This window comes from Diadema antillarum, unplaced genomic scaffold (assembly GCF_040938485.1).
Source record: "Diadema antillarum isolate AM-2024a unplaced genomic scaffold, OU_Dant_1.0 scf00000178, whole genome shotgun sequence".
Lineage (NCBI taxonomy): Eukaryota > Metazoa > Echinodermata > Echinoidea > Diadematoida > Diadematidae > Diadema > Diadema antillarum.
In genome coordinates, this window is record NW_027271067.1 from 1,501,034 (window position 1) to 1,526,785 (window position 25,752).

Here is a 25,752-nt window from a genome sequence, read left to right on the forward strand (position 1 = left end):
GAGTGAAATTGGAGTGAATTTTGAGTGAAAATGTTCATTTTCACTCATTTTGGAGTGACCTCAGGGATCACTCGAAGATTTTGGAGTGATCCTTGACGTCACTCTAAAACGAGTGAAAATGAACATTTTCACTCAAAATTCACTCCAATTTCATTCTAAATTCGCTCGTTTTTGTATTCACTCCTTTAAGAGTGAATATTTTCACTCGATTTTTTTTTTAGAGAGTATCGCCCATTCGCCCATAACGGGTGAATGCTCGCCAGCCAGCTAGAGCAGCCCGTGACTTGGATGAGTCACGGAATTGTTCTCTCCATGATTCTCACAATCATGCAGGAGCAGATTTTGTTGATACACGTTATTGATCATAATCATTACTGGCTGATGAATCAGAAATCATATATCGATAAACACCGTGTTTTGCCACTAACAAAGTTTATTTCATTTTTTTTTTCGGAATGACAAATCTTATTTCATTTTGGGAATAACGAACCTTATTTCATTTTAGAACCAGCAAACTTATTCCATTTTCGGATTCACGTAAATACTTTTGAAACAACGAACCTTATTTCGTTTTCAGAATAAAACTGAACGAACCTTCGGAATGTTGAACCTTCCGAATTTCGTTGGATGTTTGAATCAGAGAATCTCCTGCTATAGTTCAAGTTCAAGTTCAAGTTCGCATTTATTCGTTTTTCCAAAATAAAGTAATATAAACATAAATCTCACTTTCTTGAGTGACAGAAACAATGCATGTAAATTTGTACAAAGAAAACAACAGTAATGGGAAAAACTAACAGTATCAATACATTGCAGTTGTTGCAGAAGTAACGAAAATGAAAGAATTGTCAATATGCACTGTGTGAAAAAAAACGAGCATCGAATAGTTAATTGTTCCTAGGCTTAAGGTGACTGCAATTTTCATACAGTATGTTACAATATTTGGAAAGTTGCGTTTTGTTGTTGTTGACTATTTTTTTTTTAAAGGAAATCCCGGGCCTCTGTAGTTTATGCTTCATTGTTATACACGGAAATTCTCACAACTCGTTACTCATGTAGCCAAAAAGGGCAAAGTGGTACATGCAACTGCGACTTCATAAACATACACGTGTCGCTGTGAAGCGCAGATTGAAGTCAAGTTTGCCCGACATGCAGCTAGCGAGCAACGCCCTCTCTCGGAGAGAGAGGGAAAGAGGTGGGAGATGAGGCATCACTATCATTATGGGACAAAAATACTGACTCTATAGAGGCAGGAGAGAGCATGAAGAACTGAAACTTGGAAACACTAGCCCTGCTGCAGGGCTCACACCTGTAAATAAAATGGATTTTTTTTTCCAATCAATCAATCAATCAATCATAGTTTATTTCCAATCATCGAAAATCAAAAACATAGTACAAAGTATACATGTGATGAAATAATATTTTTCAAACGTTTGCAAAAGATTCATGTAATATCATATACGAGACAATTATCCATAGAACAACATATATGTACAATAATTAGGAAAAACACTGTACAAATACTTCGTGGGCGAGCGGAAAATAAATTCGATTATGGAAAATAGTGATCCACTAAAAAGCAAAGCTTGTCCGACGTGGATCACTAGATAAATAATGAGTAAATGATATACTATTCTATAACAATATACATGTAATTATTTTGAGATACACCGGTTGGGAAACAAAAATATAGAATACCAATGCTGGTGCCCGGACACTGTTCACTGAACCACGTGTACCGGGAAAATATGACAAGGACAACACGTTCGTACACACATTCAATTACCCACACGTGTATACACTGTAAGACGCGAGACAGTACCGAGAGGAGTACCGAGACAGTACCGAGAGGGAATGTACCAGACCCCTTCACAAAAGTAATTGAAAATCCTGCATTAGAGAAGAATTCGTTATATAACTGTAAAATTGCACTTTTTATTTTTTGCTTTCCTCTATGTTTCGGTCATTTTTGTACCCGTGCTCCCCGTCTTAATCTTTAACTCGACTTTAACTGGGACCTACGCTCAACAAGCTCGCTTTTAAGTATAGGTTCCTTCATATTTCTTTAGCATTCATTCACAGATTCCAAACTTCATAGATCGACCACTATGTGTTTTATATATTTGTAATATTTTATGTATGTCTCCAGCTGGATATGATGTATTTCATTCAATTTTGTTATATTTGATGTATTTTTTCATCGAGAAAAATGAAAATAAATTGAAATTGAAATTGAAAAGTAAATCAAAAATGCGGTTTGGCAAAGAAAAAAACAACCCCAAACTAAATAGCTGCAGATATTGAGTATGAAGTCCTCTATAAACTGCATTTTGGTTGGAAGATGAAAGCTTTTCTCATGGGATTTGAAGGGACTATGTTTCATTGGGTGCATGTACAGAAAATAGGTGATTTTTTTGAGTGAAAAGAACTCGTAGTGTGGCTTTGCGGACCCTTGGACAGAGTTTGAGCCGAAGAACCCGCCTTGGGAATTTGATGGATGAAAGGGTATAGCTTACTTATTCAGGTTAGAGAAGATGAAACACCTCATTTCTCCCAGCTATTTTACAGAATTTTTTGAATTTTGAATTTTAACACACGTCTCTCTGGGGAATAATACCCGTGTGAGCCCTGTAGAGAATGCACGCAATGCACACAAGTCAATTGGAAATGTCCATCCCATACAAGCTCTGCTGGTTTATGTTGATCTATTCTGTCAAATCTCTCCCCCTATACCTCCTACCCCCTCCTCTACCCCACTTCCTCCTCTAACACCCCCCCCCCTCCTTAACTATACAATTTGTTTTCTTATTATGTGCTTGTGGTACTAGATCTTATAAGTACATAGTAGAATCATCAGTACCACACAACTTAGAATGATTGTGGCATTTTAATATATTTCTTTGTTTGGGCTTCCACTGAAACAGCTCAGAATACATAAAGTTAATCTATTTGATAAATCAAAGTGTTTTACAGTAGTTTGTAGGCAATAAGGTGATGATGACACCCCCTTAATCAAGGATAACTGCCTGCATCTATGAAAGCGGACGACAGTGTAGAGATGCGAACTAAAGATGGCGCTATACTCGGTGAGTGTTCGGCTCTTATGCGCAATCGACTCCATAGATAGTGTGTACGTGTGTGTACGTACGTTTACACAGCACGTAACGCGGACAGTACGTCCATGCGATATCGAGAGTGTGGGTAGTGAACACCACGAATCCACTTTCACTCAAAATGCTGGGATTTCCGTGGTAACCGGCTCCTAGATGTCACATTTTGGGATGGAGCACTTGTGTCGGTGAGCCAAACCTTCATTTTAGAGAATTGTGTATGTATATCAGAGAATACTGTGGACTCGAAGCTGTCTAAATCTGTGTTATAATGGGTATTTACATTGTATTGTCCCGTCTCCCTGTCGCCTTGGAGACCTCTGAATGGAGTGAGCTTGTGTATGGCAGCAACACACGTAAAGCTAGGGTGATCTCTGGCGCGGTACCCTGGGCTCCACTCTCGTGTTGTGTACCCCAGTAACAGGGCCGGGTACGTGCATCGAAGAACAAGGATGTGAAGCCTAATGTCTACCTGTCTAAAGTTACAGCTACATTGTGGTGCTTGCTCAGAATCTGTGGATGTATTCGTGGTCTCCTACTAGTCCACTGGAAATATAATTGGTTTACCGGTTTACCCATTCCACACGGATTTCTAACGTTACACATTTGATTTGACATCTTTTCGATGAGAATTTTATTTTGTAATGTTCTGTGACATTTCTTGGATCTTGATTCATGGAACACTGTGCTGTGGGACTGAGTAAGTGAATTGAGTGTTGTCTTCATGTAGGATTCTTTTGATTTCTGACTAGAACACTATGAAACGTTAGTGCCAGATAGTGGTTGAAACTTGTAACCATTACAGCATTCAGCATCTAGGTCTACTACTACCAGTACTAGATTCTAGTCCCTAAAGATCTGCCAAACTTATCTCTGTTCCCATTTTTAAGGAACATAGACCACAGCACATGACCTACCGGTACAATTGTACACTTTGCAACTTTGTAACATTGTTAGACCTAACGTTAGGGATCTATGTGATTGTTACAAACAATATGACATTGATAATTAAGGTTCTATAGACTGAACAAAATATATAGATCTATTGTATGTAAATGCACACAATATAGGCATATTTAAACGCATTCCGCAGAGTTGTTTTAACGAGTATGCAGTGCACGAGAGGTTTCTTCTGAGCATGCACACTCCACACGAGCCGGAGGCGAGTGTGGAGTGTGCATGCGAAGAAGAAACCTCGAGTGCACTGCATATCGCTGAACAACGACAGGAAAATGCGTTATTCCTTTTGTAAGATGGCTATAAAGTAATTTCAAACGCGACGTGAATATACCTTGTATGAGAAAGAAATAATGAAATAAATCAAATATCAAAGATTTTGAAATTGTACTTACCGTTGGAAAATGGTCCAGAGTAGGCTTTCTCCGAGATTATCCCAGCTTGTGTTGAATACTGTAAAAGTGGATATTTTTGCGTGACTAATTTTTCGCGTTTGGCCGGGTTAGAAGAGTTTTGCGTGTTTTTAATTCCGCGGAATCAAGACATCACGCACAGGCACATATGGCAAGCAAAAATATTCGCGTGCTTTTATTTTCGCGCCAGTTTCTGGTTGCGCGAAATGCGCGAAAATTTGAACACAGCGAAAATTTCAACCGTGGATTGGACAATTTGGGCGCGCGAAAATCCCACGGGCGTGTAGAGATAGACACTTTTCGCGAATGATCACGTGGTACCCTTTGACCAATCAGCAAGCTGGAAATTACTTAGCCATCTTATAATGTAGAACTCTAGATCTTTCTTCATTTTCCTGGTTATGGTTAGTCTCCACAATCACCTTAGTCCTTGCACTTTATACTGATCGAATCATAAATTTATGTTATTTTGCAAGGGGATCTGCGCTGCTTTTTGCAGCAGAATTCAAAGTATGAAGTATCACTTTTCAGTGATGTGCTCAATAAATGAATAATGCATTGAAAACGGTGAACAGTGTAATGATGTTAAATTTTAATAACAAGTCACTAAATCTGAATAGACCCCTTTAAACCCAAATGTGTCGATTTCTATGTCCAGTCTAATATTGTAGGCCTCAGAATGACTTCTTGAGGACATACATGTACCGGTTGTACATTGTAAGACATGTACCGGTAAGTTTGTTTTACTGCTTGATTTTACATAGGCCTAGGTCTTCATCCAAAAAAAAAAAAAAAAAAAAAAAAAAAAGAAGAAGAAGAAGAAGAAGAAGAAGAAGAGAGATTTGGTGATATTGGGTGTAAATTTGTACAAGATAGGAAAATTTTTCCTCTTTGCCTCATATTTCTTCTGCGGTGGAAGATTACACTCTGCTGCATCATGAAACTGTCTATTGATTGCTGCACTGTAGTTCTGTGTCGAACTTCGAGAGATAACCACTGCAATTCTTTGAGTGTCATAGTCGAGTTTCATGGTCAAACGTGCTGCTAGTTGTTTGACAGCCAGTAATGTAGTATTTAAACGCTAACTACATGTAGCATGATGGGGATCACAGACAGTGATTAAAACTCAATTGTGTGTCTTATACATACAATGTAGGTTTTGAGTACCGTCTCCTTGATCTTACAACTACTCTAGGAGACCTTGAGATATTATTATGCCTTTGATGAAGCGTTAAAAGATCCTGTTGGCTTACGAGCAAATGAGTGTGCTGTTTTGGTATCAGGCAGCTTTTATAACGATGATAATAATTAGCAACGCTTCTACAAGGTTGTAGCGCACATCCATACTGCGTGTACCCTGTCCCTGGTACAAGCATGTGCCTATCCGCTTTGTGACACTAATGCTTCGATAGGCCTCTTCTTGGTTGGACGACGTGGGCTGTATTTGGAACAGCTGTTTCATGTGCAGTACAACTTTTTTTTTTTTTGCCTGATAGGCACATTGAAGGAGTAGCATTGCAGATCTAAAGCTGCCTTTTACTGAAGGCTTGAGGGAGGCATGCCTGTAGTAGGCCTAATGATTAATGCTTCTTGAAGCCAAGAAGGGGAGGGGAAGTACACACATTGATATACATGTAGTCTGCTATTTTATAGTGTAAGTCTCTCCAGATGAACCAACCCAGTGCTGTACAATGAATGCATTTGAAGTCATTTCAATTCTTCAAGAAGATTAAATCTCCACCACCTTAATCTTACCAATTGCAATTTTTCCCTCCATTACCACCATATTATGATTAAAGCATGAACACTGACATACTACCATTTAAATCAAATGATAAAGATGTCCCATGCTGTTTCACTATTGATGTTGTGACCTGCAAAATGCTAAGATAGATGGCAACTGTACTTCTATGCCTTTGCTGCAGCCTCAAAACTCCCTTGGCCTTGTGTCATCAGCTGCTATTGAAAGTTCAGTCAGCACACCACAGAATACAGTATTTCCTGTTTAAACTGCGCTCCCATGCCAAAAGCTTCCCAAGAATACAATGTATGTGTTAGCTACTGTAGCAGTTGATTCAAGCTCTTTTTTTATCTGTTTGTCAGAAACAAGGCATAAGAATTGGTGATAAAATGTTGGCAGTGTTTGCTATGCTTCAATGTCATGATCAGTTTTAATGGAAAATATGTGCTTAAATTGTTTTCTTGTTTTTCAGGTTTGCACGTGAAAGGCTACAAGTAGGAACAAGATTGGATGTAATGGATGGTTGACCCTGCTGCAGCCACCATGTCAGGGTCTGTCCATAGTAGCCCCCGGAAGTCGGACGGGGGCACCAGCCAGCAAACTCGCAAGAGCAGCCTCAACCAGTCCATCTCGAGCTCGGAGCCGGCGCTCATCAACGATGTGGCGCCCGCCAGGCGGCTGACCGCCTACCAGAAGCTCATGGAAGAGATGAACAATGACCCTCGGGCCCTGAAGGAGGTGACCCTCGGCAAGAGGATCGCCTTCTACAGAATCAGAAACGAGCTCGGCAGCGGGAACTTCTCTCAGGTCCGAATGGGGCTGCATGCACTCACAAAAGGTAAAGGCACCTTGTACTTTTACTTTTCTTTATGAGCTCATGAGATGTAAAATTGTGCCATGTCATGTCAATCAAACCTTTTACTACCTGTTTATACTGTACAAATGAATGTGACACTGACTTTCAAACAAGACTCTGACTTGCAAATGAAGCATTTCTTATATTATCTTTTTACTTTTTTTTATAGTAGAAAACATACCAGTACACAAGTTGTATTGCCTTTTACCCAAAGGAGCTGCCTTCTGTCACCATCACATTTGGTCTCTCCTTCTCACACTTAACCAAACATTGTGACATGGAAAATAGGAATGAATTATAAAAGAAAGCAAATCTCACACACCTCAAACCTCTGGAGATAAAAGATAACACACACACAGATGCACAAAGACGTGTGTTGTCAAGAACGTCAGAGAGATCACGTTCTTGACCGTGGTGTGTTTTCAAGGTCGCCTGTTTCCTGCCCAGCCAGCCATGTACAATATATCTCAGCATATCCAATTATGTGTGATCAGTGGGTAATTACGGCTCGTCCAAAGCAATTATGGCTGTGACATTTAGCCCCTAGGCCCTGTGGTCCCTTATCCAATATAACTTTTGCGATACCGAAGCCACATTCCGGTGGATGCAGGCAATGGTGGCGCGATTAAACATACGGCATCGCATGTTTCCAATAACCTCATCTCTCATTTTTTTTCACAGGGAGGTGAATATGCTTCGACAGTGAATTTCTAAAGGACAAAATCCCTGCATTTCTGTTTTTGTTAGAAGAGATTCCGCTTTGGCCCCATGCCAGGCGCATTACAAATTTGTAAATGTGTGAACACTTAAAGTCCATAATGACATATGATAGTACAAGAGATAAATCCCAAAATGAGATTTTATTCCTGCACTAAACTTCTGTTCCAGAACAATACCTGGTAATCTGTCAACATTGGATGACCCGGTGAACACATGCTTTCTTTTACTTTCCCATAATAGTTACTGGTATAATACCAATAGTTATTTTCAGTGTGTACCGGTAATGTGAGTTTGTAACAACGTACTGGTACACAATACGTATACACAAGTATAAATGTCTTCAGAGGAACTCGAGTTGAAAAAAAGTGTTCAAGCGATCACATCAACATATAGCAGTAAACTCTGTTACGCTATCCAAGTGAAAAATTTGTGTTACTGGTAATCCTCTCTGATTGAATTATAAAATACAATTTTACTAATTTGTAAAAACAACATTTGTTTCTGTGACAATTGTCACCTACAGTGTAGTTTTCTACCAGCTTTGTGGCTCAAGAAGTATAGTGAGATATCTAATGCTCTTGAACAACTGAGGTGGTACCAGTGTGCACACATTGTACACTGCATTGTATTAAAAGCATCCAAACTCGTGTAGCATTCCAAGGAATACTTTCAAGCACTTGTTGAAGTCACACACATTATGCTTTCTGCTTGTCCTGCATTGCTGTGTGCACATGATTATTCATGCAGATGTTGAGTGGTTCAGTGCTCTGACCGTGACTCATCGAGTCTCCTGAACATCTCTTAGGAATTACTATGCATTTCACAATATTTAATGGATGATACATATTCTTTTAATATGAAAAAAAAAAAAAACAATTAAAGAAAAAACACTTTTACACTCAGGACAGTATGTACATCATGTACTGCAAAGGCCCAAAGTATAAACAGTTCATATAAATCGTCATGTAAATGGTGAATGTTCTTTTTTATAGAATTATTGCAAAGACACTTCCTACTTGTATGCATGTGTGCTTTGTAAATGTCTTGACCAATTCCCTTCGAAATTTAAAATATCTCATATTCCTGCTATACTATTGTCATTCCCCATCGTCATTTGACTCTTGATTTTTAAATTGAGTTTATTGCAACAATCATTGCAGTTTTCATTTGTTGGTGTGTCGTTTAATTTTCCCTTTCTTTAATTACAGGCACATACATTCACATGGATTTACATGTATGTACCCCCCCCCCCACACACACACACATATACTGTGCGTACAAGAGTACTAACTACACACACAGTACAGTACCCGTAGTTCTACCTTTTTATGATACAACATTGAATAGGAGCACTAAAGATGTTCAGGAGTAGGGACAGCTGTGTTTATTCAGGTTTTACTTCCCCTGCTTTTGCAGACCACACAATTTCTTCAAGGAATTTTGAAACAGAAAGTGGATGATGTCCTTGCAAATTGTGTGAATTTCCAGTTTATAGGTACTGCAAAGTCTACAGTATTTCCTCTACAATAGGTGTACAAGTCTGTATTAAGTCACATACCGTACAAGAACATAATGTACATGTTGTACAGCACAGACTGTACAGTACACATTGTAGCAATGGGCAGCAAGGGCAATTGATGAAAGAGATTGGAAGAGTATTTCCTATAGCTTTTTATCAGGCAAGGGTGATTTTAGTATTTTTATTATTAAGGAAATGTGTACTTGATAGACTTTGCATGTAGACTTGCAAGGTACAGATAGATTTCTAGCTGAAGTGGTTCCTGTTTTTGGGGTAAGGGTAAGTGCTAAGAATTTATGAATACTGGTAGCTTCAAAAAGATGTTGCAGGCTTCAGTTATTTAGGCATTTAAAAATATCAATTGGCTTAAAATGGTATCATGCTGCTGTAGAATGGGCAACCTGTAATGAATTTGTCTTTCAATTGAAAAGCAAGGAACATTCCAGATAATTCATGTAAGGTACTCGACACCTTAATGCAGTCTTTTTTTTTTCATCTTTAAAGAGAAATTGAACATCCCACATTCTACACAAAATTTGTAACCTCAAATGCTTGTACATTGTACATTGTACTCTGTGGCCAGGTTCAGATATCCCTAGACATTATGAATTACACGAAAATTTGTAGAGTATATGGTAAAACCTTAAAAAACAACAACAACAAAATACAGTACAGAATGTAAAAAAAGGAATTTAGGAAGAAGATGGGAAAAACAGGAATGTCAAAACATCTGCATGTATATAAAGAAGTGACAAGACATGCGTAGCATACTGTAAGTGAAGGATTTGCTGCCAAGTATGTTGTAATGTAACACAACTCTTTCTTTCATAACGAGGGAATTTCACAGCACTTGGGTGATGGACATCAAACACACTGTGCAGTTACTTATTCCCGTGTAGAACAGTTTGCATTGACATCAATACAGGGTTGTTTGTTCTCAGCAGAATGGTTTGCTCCATCATGCATGTAATGGAAGGAGTGTAGTAATGTAAAGAATAGTCGTCTAGGATGACGATACTCTTGGATCAATATCCATCTACAGGCTAGGATTCCTCAATGCTATAACGGCGCCCGTAATCAAGTTGCCCCATTTGCGAGAGCCTAGCTGCGTGCAGCATTATCCGAGGAGCGGGGATTGTGTGGAGGATGTGTTTTTGCGCACAAAAAAAGGTCTGCCTAACTGTGTGCTGGTGTTTGACTTGGGATGGCTGTACAATGCTTGATGGTCGCTCAAATGCTGTGTGCCCCATGCATTGTAGAGATTTACGGGATCGCAGGAGCTCGGGCTGATGACACTATGCCGCGTAGATTGGCATATGTCTCAAATGCTTTTAGAATAGATAGTGGTTACTTGGTAGGGCAGGATACAACTTGGGAAAATTACATTGTAGTTACATTAATGTACACATATCAATGCCAACATGTCCTGTGGTATTGGATTTTGAGCTAGATGTTTGATAACATTAGGCCAAGTGCCCCATTGTGTGTTTCATAATTTGTCAAAATGTGTTGCCTGCCTATTCACCTTGATACAAACAGCTTTTCAAAATGCTGATTCTGGCATTTCTCTCTATCCACCTTTATATGGGAAACATAAACTCAAATCACACACAAAAACAAAATTTGTCATCTCAACGCCTTTCTGATTCACATGAAAATGCTCACAGCCTGGCCAGCTACATGTACCCTTTCAAATATTGCACATTGTTTGCAGTAACGATAGGTACATTGTATTTGCACATAAAATATTGTGCATGTGTGCTTTCTACATGTACAGGTGTAGCTCGAGCTCCCTACACTGTAGGTTGAACTGTACGTACAATGTACAAACAGAGACATATTATAAATTATGCATTTTTTTACAGCTTGCTACAATGCAATTTATTATTTCGTCAGCGTTGTCAACAAAATGAATACTTGTATTTCTTGTCTTTGTCTGAAGCCCACACTGTAGTACTACAACTAGTTAGTGAATAATCAAAATTACATTAAGATGAAAAAGAATGTATTGATACTAGACCTACATTGTTACGCTATGTGCTAAACACATAGCCAATAGAATCATGAACAATGCACACATTCAATTCAGAACTTCAGAGAAAAATGTGTGCCCCAATTTGACTTGCCTGCTTAAATGTCAACATGCATAGCAACCACAAACACTTTCATGAACTCAAAAAGATTGAGCATAAACGGTACCACGGCTCGTGAATGGCATTTTGAATAAGCAAATTGAGCATGAACGCACTCTATTCAAGTCAAAATATTATTCATGTAGTAAAAATGCTTTCCTTAGGACACTTCAGTTTAAAATCAGTCTTGAGCAAAGGCGTACACTTGTATGAAGTCTCAGTCAATAGGTGTGGGACTCATGTCTCAGGTGTCATTCTCACGCTCAAAGGTCTGACAAGCTTTTTCTCCTACATCAAAGAAAAGAAAGAAAAACCCAAAACAAGCAAAACATAGATTTCCAACCACATCACATTTTAAGGAAAAAAAAAGTTGTTTCTTTTTTAGTCTTAGGACAAGCAAAATGTCATATATTTGATATGCACCAGATCACACAATTTGTATCTTGAAATTGCAACAGCTCTTCACCGTCTGAGGGGCCACACTCCCTCCTACAGTACTGTATGCACAAGGTGGGAGATTAAAGATACTGTACGTAGTCTGTACAGATATTGTACTGTATCTTTAACAAAACATGTCATGCCACAAATGCCAGAAATCTTCATAATTGCATGGAGGCTGCTGTATTCTGGCGACGCATTGCATGTGGCGCCCACTTTTGGCATTTCCTGTTTGGGGAAACTGTGCACAAGTATCATGTGTTTAATGCTCAGGAGACAGTGCGTTGAACAGTGTGCCCCCCCCCCCCCCCCCCCCCCCCTTTGCCATCAAGAATGGGATGCGTGGGAGTATCAGGCCCTCTTGATGGAAGTGAACTGTAGTGTCACACCACATCTTATTCTGATTGCTAACATGTAAGGGAATATTACATGATGAAGATGAACCACTTTTCCATCTCTTCCAAACCACCCCACCCCCCTTTGACACACACACACTCACACGCACACACATACAACAGAACACCATCATGCACACAGGCACACTGTACTGGAATGCACACTCTCACTCAGACACACATGGTACAGGGTAGATGAGTTCATGCCTGGAGCACTGCAGCAAGAATGCTAAAAAATCCTCCTGTCCTGTGGTTACAGGAAGACAAGCTCCTCTTCCCTCCATTATGAATACAAGGATAGGAGAGATACTTATCTGGCTCGGATATGAAACTTGCCTGGCCATGAAGGCGCTTTAATGCCGACGGGCTCTCAGCGACTGGTGTTCAGTAGCTTCCCAAGACACAATGTGGGGTTGCTTCGTCCTTGATATAAAAAGTATCCTAGATGGATGGCTGACGATCATTGCTCTACAGCAGTTTCACATTACTGTACTTGCTCCTTTTTCTTTGTTTTGTCAGGCATTCATTGTAATTCATTTTATAGACTTGTGAACATGAAGTGCATAATTATATGTTTGTTTTATGAACACTTCAGTCTGTGATGTGAGACTTCTTCTTTTTCAAATCAACCTCCTAAAATAAACTCTACATGTATATCAGGCTAGCTTTTGTCTTACCAGGTTACCATGCTTTTTCATGCTGAAAATCCTCAATGGTGTGATGCTAAATGATTTGTCTCAGAGCAATTGTTTCATGTGTTGTGCAGGAAAATACAAGTAGTAGCCTGCATAGTCAGGGAAAATACTACAATACATCAACAAACGTGAAAGGTATTGTAGTTTAATTGCAAATGGAGGCCATAATCTAGAAAAAAAAAAGAATTGTGACCTAATTCTGATGTTGCAGTATGATATTATACATTGTAACATACAATATGTAGTAGAATGAAGACTACAAAGTAATTTTAATATAAAAGTTCTTGCGCACTCTGTATACAGGGTATGAATTGGTATGTAATCCAGTCAAATGATTGTAGCTTTGAACAAATAGAATTTATTTTTTAAAGATGGGTAAATATTAATGAAGAATAAATTACAAAAGCATGACTGCCAGATCTCAGTGTTAACTCTTTCAGTATCTTGTTTAATTAAGCATAAATTGCGTAATTTTGTAGATTAGGGTCTTCTGGGGATTTGGGAGAGCTCAGCAGTGGGGTGATAAATTTGTTTCTTTGGCATTGCTTGTAAACAGATTTACAATGTAACTCTGGGTATCATTTGTAATCAGACTTTTCAAGCGTGCATTCATGAAGAAAATGCTTTCCTCCACATTGTGAGCTGAAGTGACAAAGATACAATCGTACATGTACATCATATAGAGCATTGGAATAAGTCATGAGAAAAAAAAATTCTCTTCAGGAAATAGGCAAGTAAGAGCCACATTTAATTTCCAGAATAAATACTGTATTTGGAAAGTGTGTGTGAGCATATTGTACACCTGTATCATGGCAATTCCCAGAGATGGTTTAAATGTTTGAAGTACAGTAGTATTTAATACAAACTTGTGAACATATGCTCATCCCCTCCCTTGACATTTGTATGTCAGTGCTTACACACACAACCACACACACAAACAAGTGTGTGCAAACACATGCACACTGAAGACAAGGCACTGCCAAAATGAATATAAGTGCTACTGCAAAATGTTCGGGGCATGAAACTGTCATGAATTAGAGCCGACAGCCTTTTTCGTGGCATGAAACTTTCATGAATTGTTGGCTTAAATAAAAAAATACAACACATATACTTTGCACTAGTAATACAGGGATTTGCTGAACACACACTGAGCACTGGTCGATATAAAACACTCAACAAAACTGAATTGAATTTTACTTGTACAGTGTACAACTGCATTGAACTGTCATTCAGTGCATTAAGAAAAAAAAAACCTGTGCATTTTACAATTTTAGTGAAGCTTAGGTCCTGGAAAATTTGTGAAGTTTTATGCATGGGGCATGCAAAAATTTCTCTTTTTGTCTGACTTTGTTACCATTTTTTTGATGCATGATAAAACTACGAAAAGCTGAACAAAAACAAAACAAAAGAGAAAAGGGATCCCTGTAAAGAGGAATAGACATATATTTGCATACTAACTGATGAAGTTTGATATCAGATTGCAGACAATACTTTGCATGTAGCATCATAGTGTAGGCCTTCATGTACATGTATATTAAATCAATTTTTAGTATGTCTGTCTTTAATAGAATTAATCACTTTATGAAGTCTCGTTTGCTGGTTTTGCAACCTTGGCTGGTATTACATGTAATGACACAGTTTTTGGCTGTGCCAGACTGCTTCGCATCAATAACCAATTGCCATTGGTGTAAAAGGCGGAAAACACCTGCATAAACCACGTGCAGTGAGTCTTTTACCATCTCTAACGTGCAGTCAGGAAGCCTGGACAGCACAATAGACAGTGTACTCCTGGTGGACAAGTGCTAATATTGAAAATTTTTGTTGAGACACATTCACTTGTCTCATGTGAGGATTACAGAATGTCAGTACATTTGTACATAGTGAATGTGCTGATAAATGGACATAGTATTAAAACTAAAAGAAAAGATATACATGTACGTGTAATTGCAGAGGTATGATAATTGAAAAGGAAGTAGGACAGTAATACTGCATTTGTGTTATATGTACAATGTACATGTAGCTCTGAGAATCACCCTTGTCATGTCTACATTCTTTGATTGGATCAGGATGTTCTCAAGGTGTACATGAAGTACATTATGCTTCTTGTATGACTCGATGAAAGCTGCACCTGGTGACTGGCAGCAGGGCACGTATACACCTCACTGCCGTGACTATTAAGAATGGCAAGACCCTTGCATAGGGTTTCGTTCACAACCCCACGCCCCCCTCCTGTGCCCGAATTAGCGGTAACCAATACCCTGTTTGTGTTCCTTCTTTCATCGACCTGGACTATGGAATGATGAACGGATGGTATTGGAGTGAGGGCACTCCAAGGGTTTAGTCTTTCACCCGGTTAAAAGCTATCGTCTCTGCCTCCAGTGTGTTTCCCTTTTGTGGAGGCAAAAAACGAAGAAGAAAATGACAGTAGGTTATACATGAAACATTCATAATCTGACTCTCCTCAAATCTTGCACAAAAGAAAAATGGTTTCATCCAGCCAGTCTGACACTTCAATGCTGTCTCATGCTGTGGACCCCTTTCTGGCACTTACTGTATAGCTTTTATTTTCGGCAACAGATATTTTTGCAAATGAGGAGCCGCAGACATTTTTGTGAGCTATGTTGTTTTTGTGGATTCACACCGAGGCTAGTACTCAAAAGTGGACTATTGCCCTAGCGCATGGTGCATTTTCGCGTGTAATTAAATTTGCAGTCTTACATATTGTACAGTGGTTCATGGAAATTCGCGAAAATTAAACCGTCTTGAAAATATCACTGCAGTACCTTTACACAGGACCTTTTTATACAGTAGGCCTGCCTTTATGTCCTGCACAAGTTCTGAAATATGAGCATGTGGTGTAGAGATGTTTAGTTTTTTTTTTTAAAAACGACAAGAAAATAAGAAATCAAAACAAAAAACAGAATGGCTTGATCATAATGTCACTTCATTCTTTAGTCTACAGGCCAATCCTACACTGTAGAAACTAGCATTACAAAAATGGTGTAGTATTGTAGTGCAGGGATTTTTTTTTTCCACATGCGTGTGTGGCTACAAGCTCAGCAGTAAGCAGACATACAAAGTGTAGAAGATATGCTGAGAATAAACAAAAACAAAACATTGTGCAATTTTATGCAGATTTATCGCAAAATATGAGCAAATACTGGAATACATCATTGCATGTTCCATACATCATTGCATGTTCCATACATGTATTACAGTTAATAGATCTTTCGTAGAATCAAACACAGGGTTTCCTATGACACCTGTTACACTCACACACGCACACACACACACACACACACACAAGCACAAATGCAAGTAGGCCTTTTATGATCAGCCCATCTAGTGTACAGTACGTATGTGACAAACGGTTCGGCATGTTGTTTATGTACATCCCCTGTGTGCGCATTGGTGCCTTGTATTATTTTCCCCAATGTACCGTTGTAGTGAGGAGTCGGGCAAGGCCTATATTGTTAGCTTATAGAGCTCCTGCCCATATTACGCGAAATGGAAAACCGGTAATCAAATTTGAGAGACTATCATATCACCACAAACATGTGTATGCATTACCTTCACTGTACAAGTCATAATCCATTTTGCTCCCATGGCAACAGTTGGTTGATGCGGTGAGCATACAAAGCATTCAAGTACTAACGTATGAACTGGAAAAAGGCCGTGGTTGCACAGATCTAGGCACTGTGTGTTAATTTGATGGTGGAGTCCTCCTTAATTTTCTCCCCATTTATCATGTTGAGAGTAATTCAATGACTGGCGTGTATGAGTTATTGAAACTGACAGTCCATTCAAATGTCACGATGGAAAATGTCATTCTTTACTTCAGAAAGGACTTTGCATGATATCCATGCTTGTTTGTTTTCAAGGTTTGAATTTCCACATACACTGTAATATAATATGTGGATCTTGATTACATGTGTCCATGAAAAGAATGGCTGATTTGTATTGTGAATGTATGTACATTGTATGACATGTGTGTATTATATCAATGTATTCACAAACTTGCTTGCGCAGCTCTCTATTGTATGACAGTATAACTCTGTCAGTGTCAATAAGCATTCAATGATAAAGACCTCAATATGCATGTTTGTTTGTTTTTGTACGGCAGGGTTTGTACATGAACTGTCATGCATCAAAATGTATCATACACCATAATAGCAAGTGTAGTTTTTTGCGAATCGCGCGTAAATGAAATTTTGTGGAATTGTTTTTATATTTTCTTTATGTATCGTTGTCCAATAATGACATCGTGAACTGTGGTCTTCTTATCCAGAGATGACAGCACAGAAACTTCTTACAAAAACTCTTGTATCAATTGTCCAATTTTCCTCAAACTGTCACTGATGTGTTCTTCTATTGCTGCTTTCACTCAATTGACATTTATGTTTGGGCTTTTGTACCTTTTTTAAGGTTTGAAAAATATGAATATCCTTCTGCCATCATATTGTACTGAATAAACTACACTGACTCGGCTTTAATGGTGTCTCTGTCTTCTCATCCTCCTGGTACCTAAAAACCCCAAACTCCACAGAAAAAGTGGCAATAAAGATCCTCGACAAGACGAAGCTGGACCAGAAGACGCAGCGTCTCCTGTCCCGCGAGATCAGCTGCATGGAGCGCCTCCACCACCCCAACATCATCCGCCTCTACGAGGTGGTGGAGACGCTCGCCAAGCTCCACCTCGTCATGGAGTACGCGCCCGGCGGCGAGCTCTTCACCAAGATCTCCAACGAGGGCAAGATTGCCGAGGCGGAGTGCAAACCCATCTACGCTCAGGTCCTTGCCGCTGTCGTTCACATGGTGAGAGCAAACTTCGATGTTATTTTTACCCACCCCGTCCTGTCAGTTTGGCTCTTCTCCACTGTAGACACGATCATGGGCATTGAGACAAAATTTGTTCTATTTTGAGTGCTGAGTAAATATGTAGGCAGTGACAGTGCGCTTTTCTGTGTTGTTCCTTCTCAGTTCCTCAGTACAACTGTATGTAGTGTAGGAATTGTATGTATGAATCTCTTGCAGGTTGTTCCTAGAAACAATGACACTTTTAAAATGCAATTCCAATCCACTGTGTCCAAGGTGACTTCAGAAGATTGAATGAGCAAAAATCAAACCTACCCAAGAGTGGTAGAATTTTTCATCAAAAGCAGGCAAAGATAGAAATCTAATTTTAAAGTTTCATGTATACATGTATGTTTTCATGTACAGTAGCATTGGTCATCACCACGCCCTAATAAGTTAAAGGGGGTGGTGGTACTATTACCTCTCTACTCTCCCACTGATCGTTTGTGCAAGTCTTCAAAACAAGTTCCTTTTTAAGACATATTAGCCTGTTGAGGACGGACTGATTTTAGTACAACACGCATTTCCCATAGACACCTGCCCGAGTATTCCCCGGGACGCGTCCTCAACGGGTTAAAATCACAGAGAGCAAAGCTGTTTTCTTCACTTCAAACTGTGGTAGGGTTGTAATGATCTTGCACTTGATGATTAGATTTGAGGCATTGTAGTGACCGTGTTATCCAACAGATTTAGATTTTTACAGTACTCTTTGTGTTCCGTTCACCTTCAAAGGACCCTAACTCTGTGATCCGTGACAATGATGACGCAAGCAGGGTGTCAAATTAAAGCTGATGAGCCACTTTGTATTTTAGTAAACATTTCACAAGAATAAACTGTTTTTTTTTCTTGACAACTATAGCTGACCTTTGAGTTTCGGTTTATTAATACGGTACTTTTTTTTAATGAACACACTGTAGATAACAATTATATATGTGACCGTGCACCTCAAAACGAACATAAAGTCGCACACACTGATTTTGCGTGAGGACTGAAAATAAGTGAAATGGGTCAACCTAGCCGAACTTGACTTTTTCATATTTTCTGAAAGAGCGGGTCTTCTTTTACATTATGCTAAAATTTGGCATCATAAAACGGGCAGGAAAGTGTGTTTTTTTAGCAGTTTATCTCGAACATTTTTGGTAGAATAGTGTGATTCGGTGTGTCTTTAGAATCCCTTTTTCATTTCTGAAAAACCTTGTCCACACTCTTCACTTTCAACTCTAATAACTTTTGAAAAGATAGTGCTACTGCTTTGAAAGTTGGCATTAATTATGGACAGAATGTGTTAATGAGGCATGCTTAATTTCAGTTTAATCTGATAATCCCTTCATTGTTGTTACTCTGGTGGTTTACTTCCTGTTTTTTGTCCCATTCATCGCACAGCCAGCACGGTTTGGTAAAGATTAAGCGCTTGAATAGACACTGTACTTCAGAGCCTCTTTTCTCAGTTCACACTTTTCCTGAGTTTGTGCTTTCTTTCCAATATTTAGATAGGTTAGGAGAGTCCATTTGATTTGAGTTATACATCATTTTAAAGCTTAAAGTCTGCTCTTTTAGAATATGGTCTTAACTAGAAATTCATGTCTGGCGACTTTTTGTTTGTTTTGAGGTGCAGGGTCACATATGGTAATAACTACATGTATACTTTAATAGATTGCTTTAAAGGGATCGTACAGTTTTGGTTGAGACCTAATTTCGGGTTTCTAACATTTTTTGGTGAAATAATGAGAAACCTCTTATGAAATATGAAAGAGCATGTAATTCTATGAGGAATTCAACGTTTATTTGATGAAAATTGGTTTTGAAATGGCTGAGATATCCAAAAAAGAGCGATTACGATTGCTTTGTTTTACTTTGTTTTTGGATGTTTCAGTCATTCCAAACCCGATTTTCATTAAATAAACTTTGAATTCCTCTTAAAATGGTATGCTCTGTACTATATCATAAGTGTTTTCTTGGTATCTCGAAAAAAAGTTAAAGCCCAATTTTCATCTCCACCAATACTGTACTATCCCTTTAAGTCGTGGAATGCCAGGGAATATTACACTTATCTTCAATTTGTGCAATACTGTATTTGCCCTAATGCAAAATTCCCTGGTATCCCATTTATTGTCATCCAATAACAGTATTCATGAGCTCTCTGTAGCTCTAGTCATTTCCTCACCCTTTCCAACACATCTTTAACCAGTTTAAAATCAGTCCCGAGTATACTCGGGCAGGTGTGTATACATGGGAAATGTGTGTTGTTGCAAAATCAGCTCGTCCTCAATGGGTTAAAGCAAGCCCATCAGATACAATATTTGTTTGTCAAAGAAAATAAAAACGGTGAGAGCATTGACGCAAGTCTAGAAGCCAAAGTGTCGCAGACTGCAGGAAGTTGATACGTTTGTGGTCCACCAATACCTGCTGACAGGAAACACTTTGCTGTGCACTTTGTAGCTCTTCCATGCTGCATACCTATCATGAAGCTGTGAAAAAACAAACAAACCATAGACTATACCGTAAAATTATCCGCACCCCTTGTAATCCTTTGCTTTCTGTCATACAATGTACTCATAGGCCAAGGCTTTCAATGCTACAGCAGGAAAGCCTTCATGTCCTCAACCTTTTAAAATTTGTAGATTTATGTTCATGTGTAAACATGATCAGGGTGCTACACACCCACTAATCTGTCTGCTAGCCTAGGGCAACCAAGATTTGCTCACAGGCAACTAGATTACACTTTACAATGTACATAGGAGGATGTTTGCCAGCTAGGTAACCATCATCCGGAGATGTCAATATATGCTTTCATGTTCAAAGAAAGAGAGAGGGGAAAGCAAGACAATAAAGATTCTGAACAAACAGGGAACACAAGAATGGCAAGAATATGATATATATAAAAAAAAACAAAAAACATGTATGACATCACACTCAATGCAAAGATACTGATGAAATGGATAAAAAAATTACACTTTAATACCAGGTATATATTATATTTTTTTCTTCTTGAACTTCTTCTTCAGGCAGGTGTTTTGATTCGGCAGCTCCCCGTTTCTTTCCGTATCCCATTGCCTTGTGGAGATTTTTTAGCACCAGGAAAATAAGCTACAGCACCCTAATGATTTAAAAAAAAACCTGAACCCCTCCCCCCCCCCCCATGTTTTAGGATAAGTTTAAATACAACCCATTCAAACTCATCAGCTCATATGGATATCTTCTGCGTAGATTCACCCAAGATCTAGGATGTCTTCCACTCACCTCGCCTCCTTGCACTCACGAAATGATGATGAGGAGAAGGTGAAATTTAAACCTGTAATCACTTGGGCATGCATGCATACCCACTAGACCATAACTCCTTGACTTTGTTCACATTGATGTAGAAGAAGATTGATGTACATCGAGACAGTGGGGAGACTCCGTGTTCGCTTTAAAGATACTGTGAGGGCGAGAGACGAGGCCCTACCTATTTGCATGCATGTGTACATTTGCGGCATAGAGAATTGTACTGGACTAAAGCGCTGGCCTTGTTCACACAATTGAGATAATATACCACCACAGTCCACTCTCTTCTTCTTTCTCTCTCCTTTTTAATATATATGTGTTCCCTTCTCTCTCCTACACCTATTTGTTCAATCCATCTCCCCTGCACACTGTGCAAGCCCAAAATATGAGAGCCCTGGGAACGGAATACAGAGTACATAAAGTATGAATGATATGATCCTGAGTGATAGAGGATTGCGGAGGTGTGCAAACCTGGCTGTGACCGGGTCCTCTCTCGCTGGCAGTGGTCCACTGCATGGGGCGAGCTGATGCCTTAAAGGTCAGGTCAAGTAACAGTAGAAGACGTACAAGTACAATAGGGTAGCCCAGTCTGATGTTACTCGGCGTCTTGCTTCTCATGTTTGTTTGTGTTACAGTAGGAATTGTGGTGATGTACAGTATTGTTTATAGATCATGAGCATCGCAGAATATTGCTTAAAGCTCTCTGCGCCCTTTGGCTCGAGAGGAAGCTCATAGAGCCATGATGTATATCACCAGGTTGCTTGAACAGCTATAAAATTTTCTGTGCCTGGAAAACTGTGCATTACATTACATGCATTTTAGCCTTCATCGGCGCACAGGCACCTGCCAATTAGCACCAGCTGCATTAGCTGTTCTGTTGTCGAGACTGGATGATACATGAAAGATAAATTAGGAGATTTCTGATAAGCGCCCCATAGCATGAAGACGCCTACCAAGCTAACGAGCTATAATTCCAAATTTAATTAGAAGGTGACGATACTCAAAGCACACCCAATTTTAAGAGTGAGAGTGAGAGTGATCGGTATAGGGTACAATAAAAGCATGTTGTACTGCCTAGTGAACTCTTCAAATGGTACTGTACACGCTCTCTTTGAGTCTTGCATCTATGGAAATACCCAAATCAGCACTTAGCGATCTGTTATTGCTCGATTATTATTGTCTCAAGCTGGTCATGCAATTGCTGCAGGAAATTTAAAATTTGAACATAGATGTCAACTACAGTTTCTTTGGCCAAGCATTCTCAATCCATTCTCAATCCATTTCCCCTGTAACGTGTGTGATATGCAGTCTACCTCGATTGATGTCACTTCAAATCCAGTTTAAATCAATACTCTCCCAGGTCAATGTCAGCTTGTAAATTGAAGTGGAACTGCATGTATTTGTGCATTTGTGTGACCAAGGTACAGTACATTTACATTTAATCTCTCTTCACTCAAACACTAATTAATGACAAAAGAAAAAATAATATTCAGTTAAAAGCTGCCACCCCTCCTTACAATCCCCATCTTCGTATTAAGTTTGTAAAAGCAAGGAGCTTCGAACACAACTATAATGTGTTTGAAGCTCCTTGGTAAAAAATGACCATCAAGTGTATGTCATTCGTAACAGAAGAGTTTGTATCATTTTCATACCTGGCATATTCACCACTTTTATATACTACACAATGTTGTGATGAGGAAATGTTCATCCATTGTGTGTACAGTATGTATACTACATTTGTATACAGTGCTCACAATATTTTTGGATAACCAAACGCTGAGATTTTGACAAGAGGCCTCTAATGTAATACTAAGCACTATGTACACATACACGTATGCTGTAATGTGCTTTTCATTTCAAACTGACTGGGATTCATATTATATCACTTTGAAGTGCTTGTCATTCATTCTTTTTTGTCCCTGACTATGAGCAGATATTGTTTGGATACTACCAACAAAGTTCAATGTACAACAGCTTATGTACCTAATTATCCATATTACCATAGGCACAAGGTTTTAAATTATCCATATTACCATAGGCACAAGGTTTCCACTCACAAAATATTTATTGCCTGTTTTTATTGTGTGTGTTCCCTCATTCATTTCAGCACTCGAAGAACATTATACACAGGGACCTGAAGGCAGAAAATGTATTCTATGCAGCTAATGGACTTGTGAAGGTTGGTGACTTTGGTTTCAGCACGTACTGTGCCATGAATGACACTCTCAACACCTTTTGTGGATCACCACCTTATGCGGCGCCCGAACTTTTCAAGGACGAGAACTACGTCGGGGCGCCCGTTGACACGTGGGCCATGGGGATCATGCTGTACTTCATGGTGACGGGGGTCATGCCCTTTCGTGCCGATACCGTGGCAAAACTGAAAAAGTGCATCCTGGATGGCCACTTCACAATCCCCTCATATGTGTCGAGCGGGTGCCAGCAGCTGATACGAAACGTGCTGAAGCTGAACCCGACAGAGCGCTACAACATTGAGCAGATCCAGGCATCGCCATGGCTACAGGGTCAGGAATTCCCTCCTCCGCATCCGTCGTACCATCTGACGCCGTGCTTCCGGAGAGACTCGGCCAGCAGCGAGGAGCTCGACGTCTTGGACCAGTTGAAGGCGCTCGGGATCAGCGACGATCAATTGGAATCCACACGAGATCAGGACTCGCGCAATAGCATTACAGGCACGTATCGCATCGCCCTTCACCGAATACAGCGCAAACGACTGGAACCCCCTGTCCCTCCTCCCGTGGAGACCAAGGGGAAGTCGTCGCGCCCCAGTAGCAGGAAGAAAAGCAAGGACAGCAACAAGAACAACAAACCTTCAAAACTGTGCTCTATATTATAGCATCATTTTATCTGATGCTGTGACCAAGTATATTCATTTTGTTTTCTTTGCAGAATCAGGTGTACATAATCTAGAAGATATAAGTTATATATGTTGATACATCAGGAAGAGAACATATTCGTCAAGACTTTATGAACAGCGTAATTATGCAATAGTTTACACCATTTGTATTTGATTGGTGGTGGACGCTGCAGTGTGCATGGGAATCGGGGAACCAAGGGGCACTTGCGGTGGCAGTCTTTTAACTGGCACGCATTCTTCCCCTTCATATATTTCTACTGCCAGATAGACTTTCCAAAATGTATCCAAATGTGCAGTGCATGTTTCCTGGAAATTGTACTCAACCGTTCAGTACTTCCTTCCTTCAGTTCAGTACTCTTGTGGTGTTTTATGTCTCTACAACCAAATTGACGGCTTTTATGGTCAAGTGGCAGTTCTGAACCAAGTCACGTGTAAGTGAGGCAAATCATCCCTGGGAGTACAGAGAGTTGTGCTCATTTGATGTAGTGGGATATCTTTCAATGAAATCAGTATTCACTCTGTTGCAGAAAGTTGGCTGTCTCAGGCTTTGTGGTGGGGAGGGGGGAGGGTGGTATGAATGATAGCTGAGTGGAGAAGAGATGAAGGTTGTTGAAGACAACAAGAACAAAAGCCACTTGATTCCAATGATTTCTAGTCCTGATAAATCAAAATTTCTTTTACCCTGATGAATAAACGCATTTGTCAATTCTCAGCTGTGTTGGACATCCTCTCTGACTATTCATCAAAAGCAGATTTGTTCTTCTTTTTATGGGGGGGGGGGGGTGGGGGTGGGAATTTTCAATAAGCATAATAGAATGACATCCACTAGTACTGTAGTAGAAACAATGTTCTTATCCGTACAAATAGAGTATGTTGAAGGACCGAGTCTTTCAATATTAAAAACAACTTGCCCTCTTAAATTACCCTACCTTTTTTTTTTTTCTGAACATCTTTTTCACATTTTAAAGGTTTTATATGCCCAGGAGCATTTAAATGTGGACTGTCGTCCTTGCCCATGCACTGCACGTACATGATACACATTGTATGCTGATGAGGTTCTGAAATTGGCAACAATAATGTCATACATTAATGTTCCAATACTTTGTATTGACAATGTATTTTCTATGCATATTATGAAATAAATGAAGTGTATTCATTCAGTCGTGCAGGTGACCTTGAGTTAGCAATGTATGGTAATATTGTATATGGGGACTTTCCTTTGCAGCAGCATGCAGACATGCACCTGAATTGTAAAGAAAGGAAAAATACAGGTTACGCGAAATCTGCGAAGTTTTTCCGATCATTTTACGACGTAATCGCAAACTGTTCGCGTACCTTTTGAGACATTCTCGCGAACGTTTAGCGCACGTTTGGGGGATGTATGACCTATACGTTTTCTACAAATAAAAATCGTAGCATACACCTAAACATCAAACAATTATTAACAACTATAGTAACAAAAGAAATTAAAGACTAACAAAGAGAAAGAAATATTTGATATACACAAAAAAAAATTGCAGAATACAGTTAAAATTAATCTAAAGTATGTAAAATTTCATTTGAAGTATAGAGATTATGTGTTGAAGGACCTGCAAAAAAAAAAGATCATATGCTTTACTAGTGGAGATACGTCCTAGGAAAAAAAATGTAGGCAAGCACACAATAGAAAAATGAGAGAAAAAGAAAGGAGAAATTGAGGAAAGAAAAAAATTCAACTCAAGACAGCTTCCACCTCTCCTTGGGTACATTTTCTCCCATGATTATTGAAAATTTAACTAGGTTA

At 39.3% G+C, this 25,752-nt stretch overlaps 1 protein-coding gene across 2 annotated transcripts; it reads left to right on the forward strand.

Annotated features, from left to right (window-relative positions):
- Positions 1 to 3,162: 3,162 nt before the first annotated feature.
- On the forward strand, positions 3,163 to 24,614 carry LOC139722945 (serine/threonine-protein kinase NIM1-like). 2 transcript variants are annotated; one of them, XM_071634227.1, is made up of 4 exons: positions 3,163 to 3,295; positions 6,691 to 7,056; positions 17,520 to 17,788; positions 23,199 to 24,614. In XM_071634227.1, the coding sequence occupies exons 2-4, from the start codon at positions 6,738 to 6,740 to the stop codon at positions 23,946 to 23,948; spliced, it is 1,338 nt and encodes a 445-aa protein (XP_071490328.1). In that variant the 5' UTR covers positions 3,163 to 3,295; positions 6,691 to 6,737; the 3' UTR covers positions 23,949 to 24,614. The 2 variants fall into 2 exon arrangements, with proteins under 2 accessions (XP_071490328.1, XP_071490329.1); XM_071634228.1 differs by lacking the exon at positions 3,163 to 3,295 and adding an exon at positions 3,308 to 3,807.
- Positions 24,615 to 25,752: the final 1,138 nt, after the last annotated feature.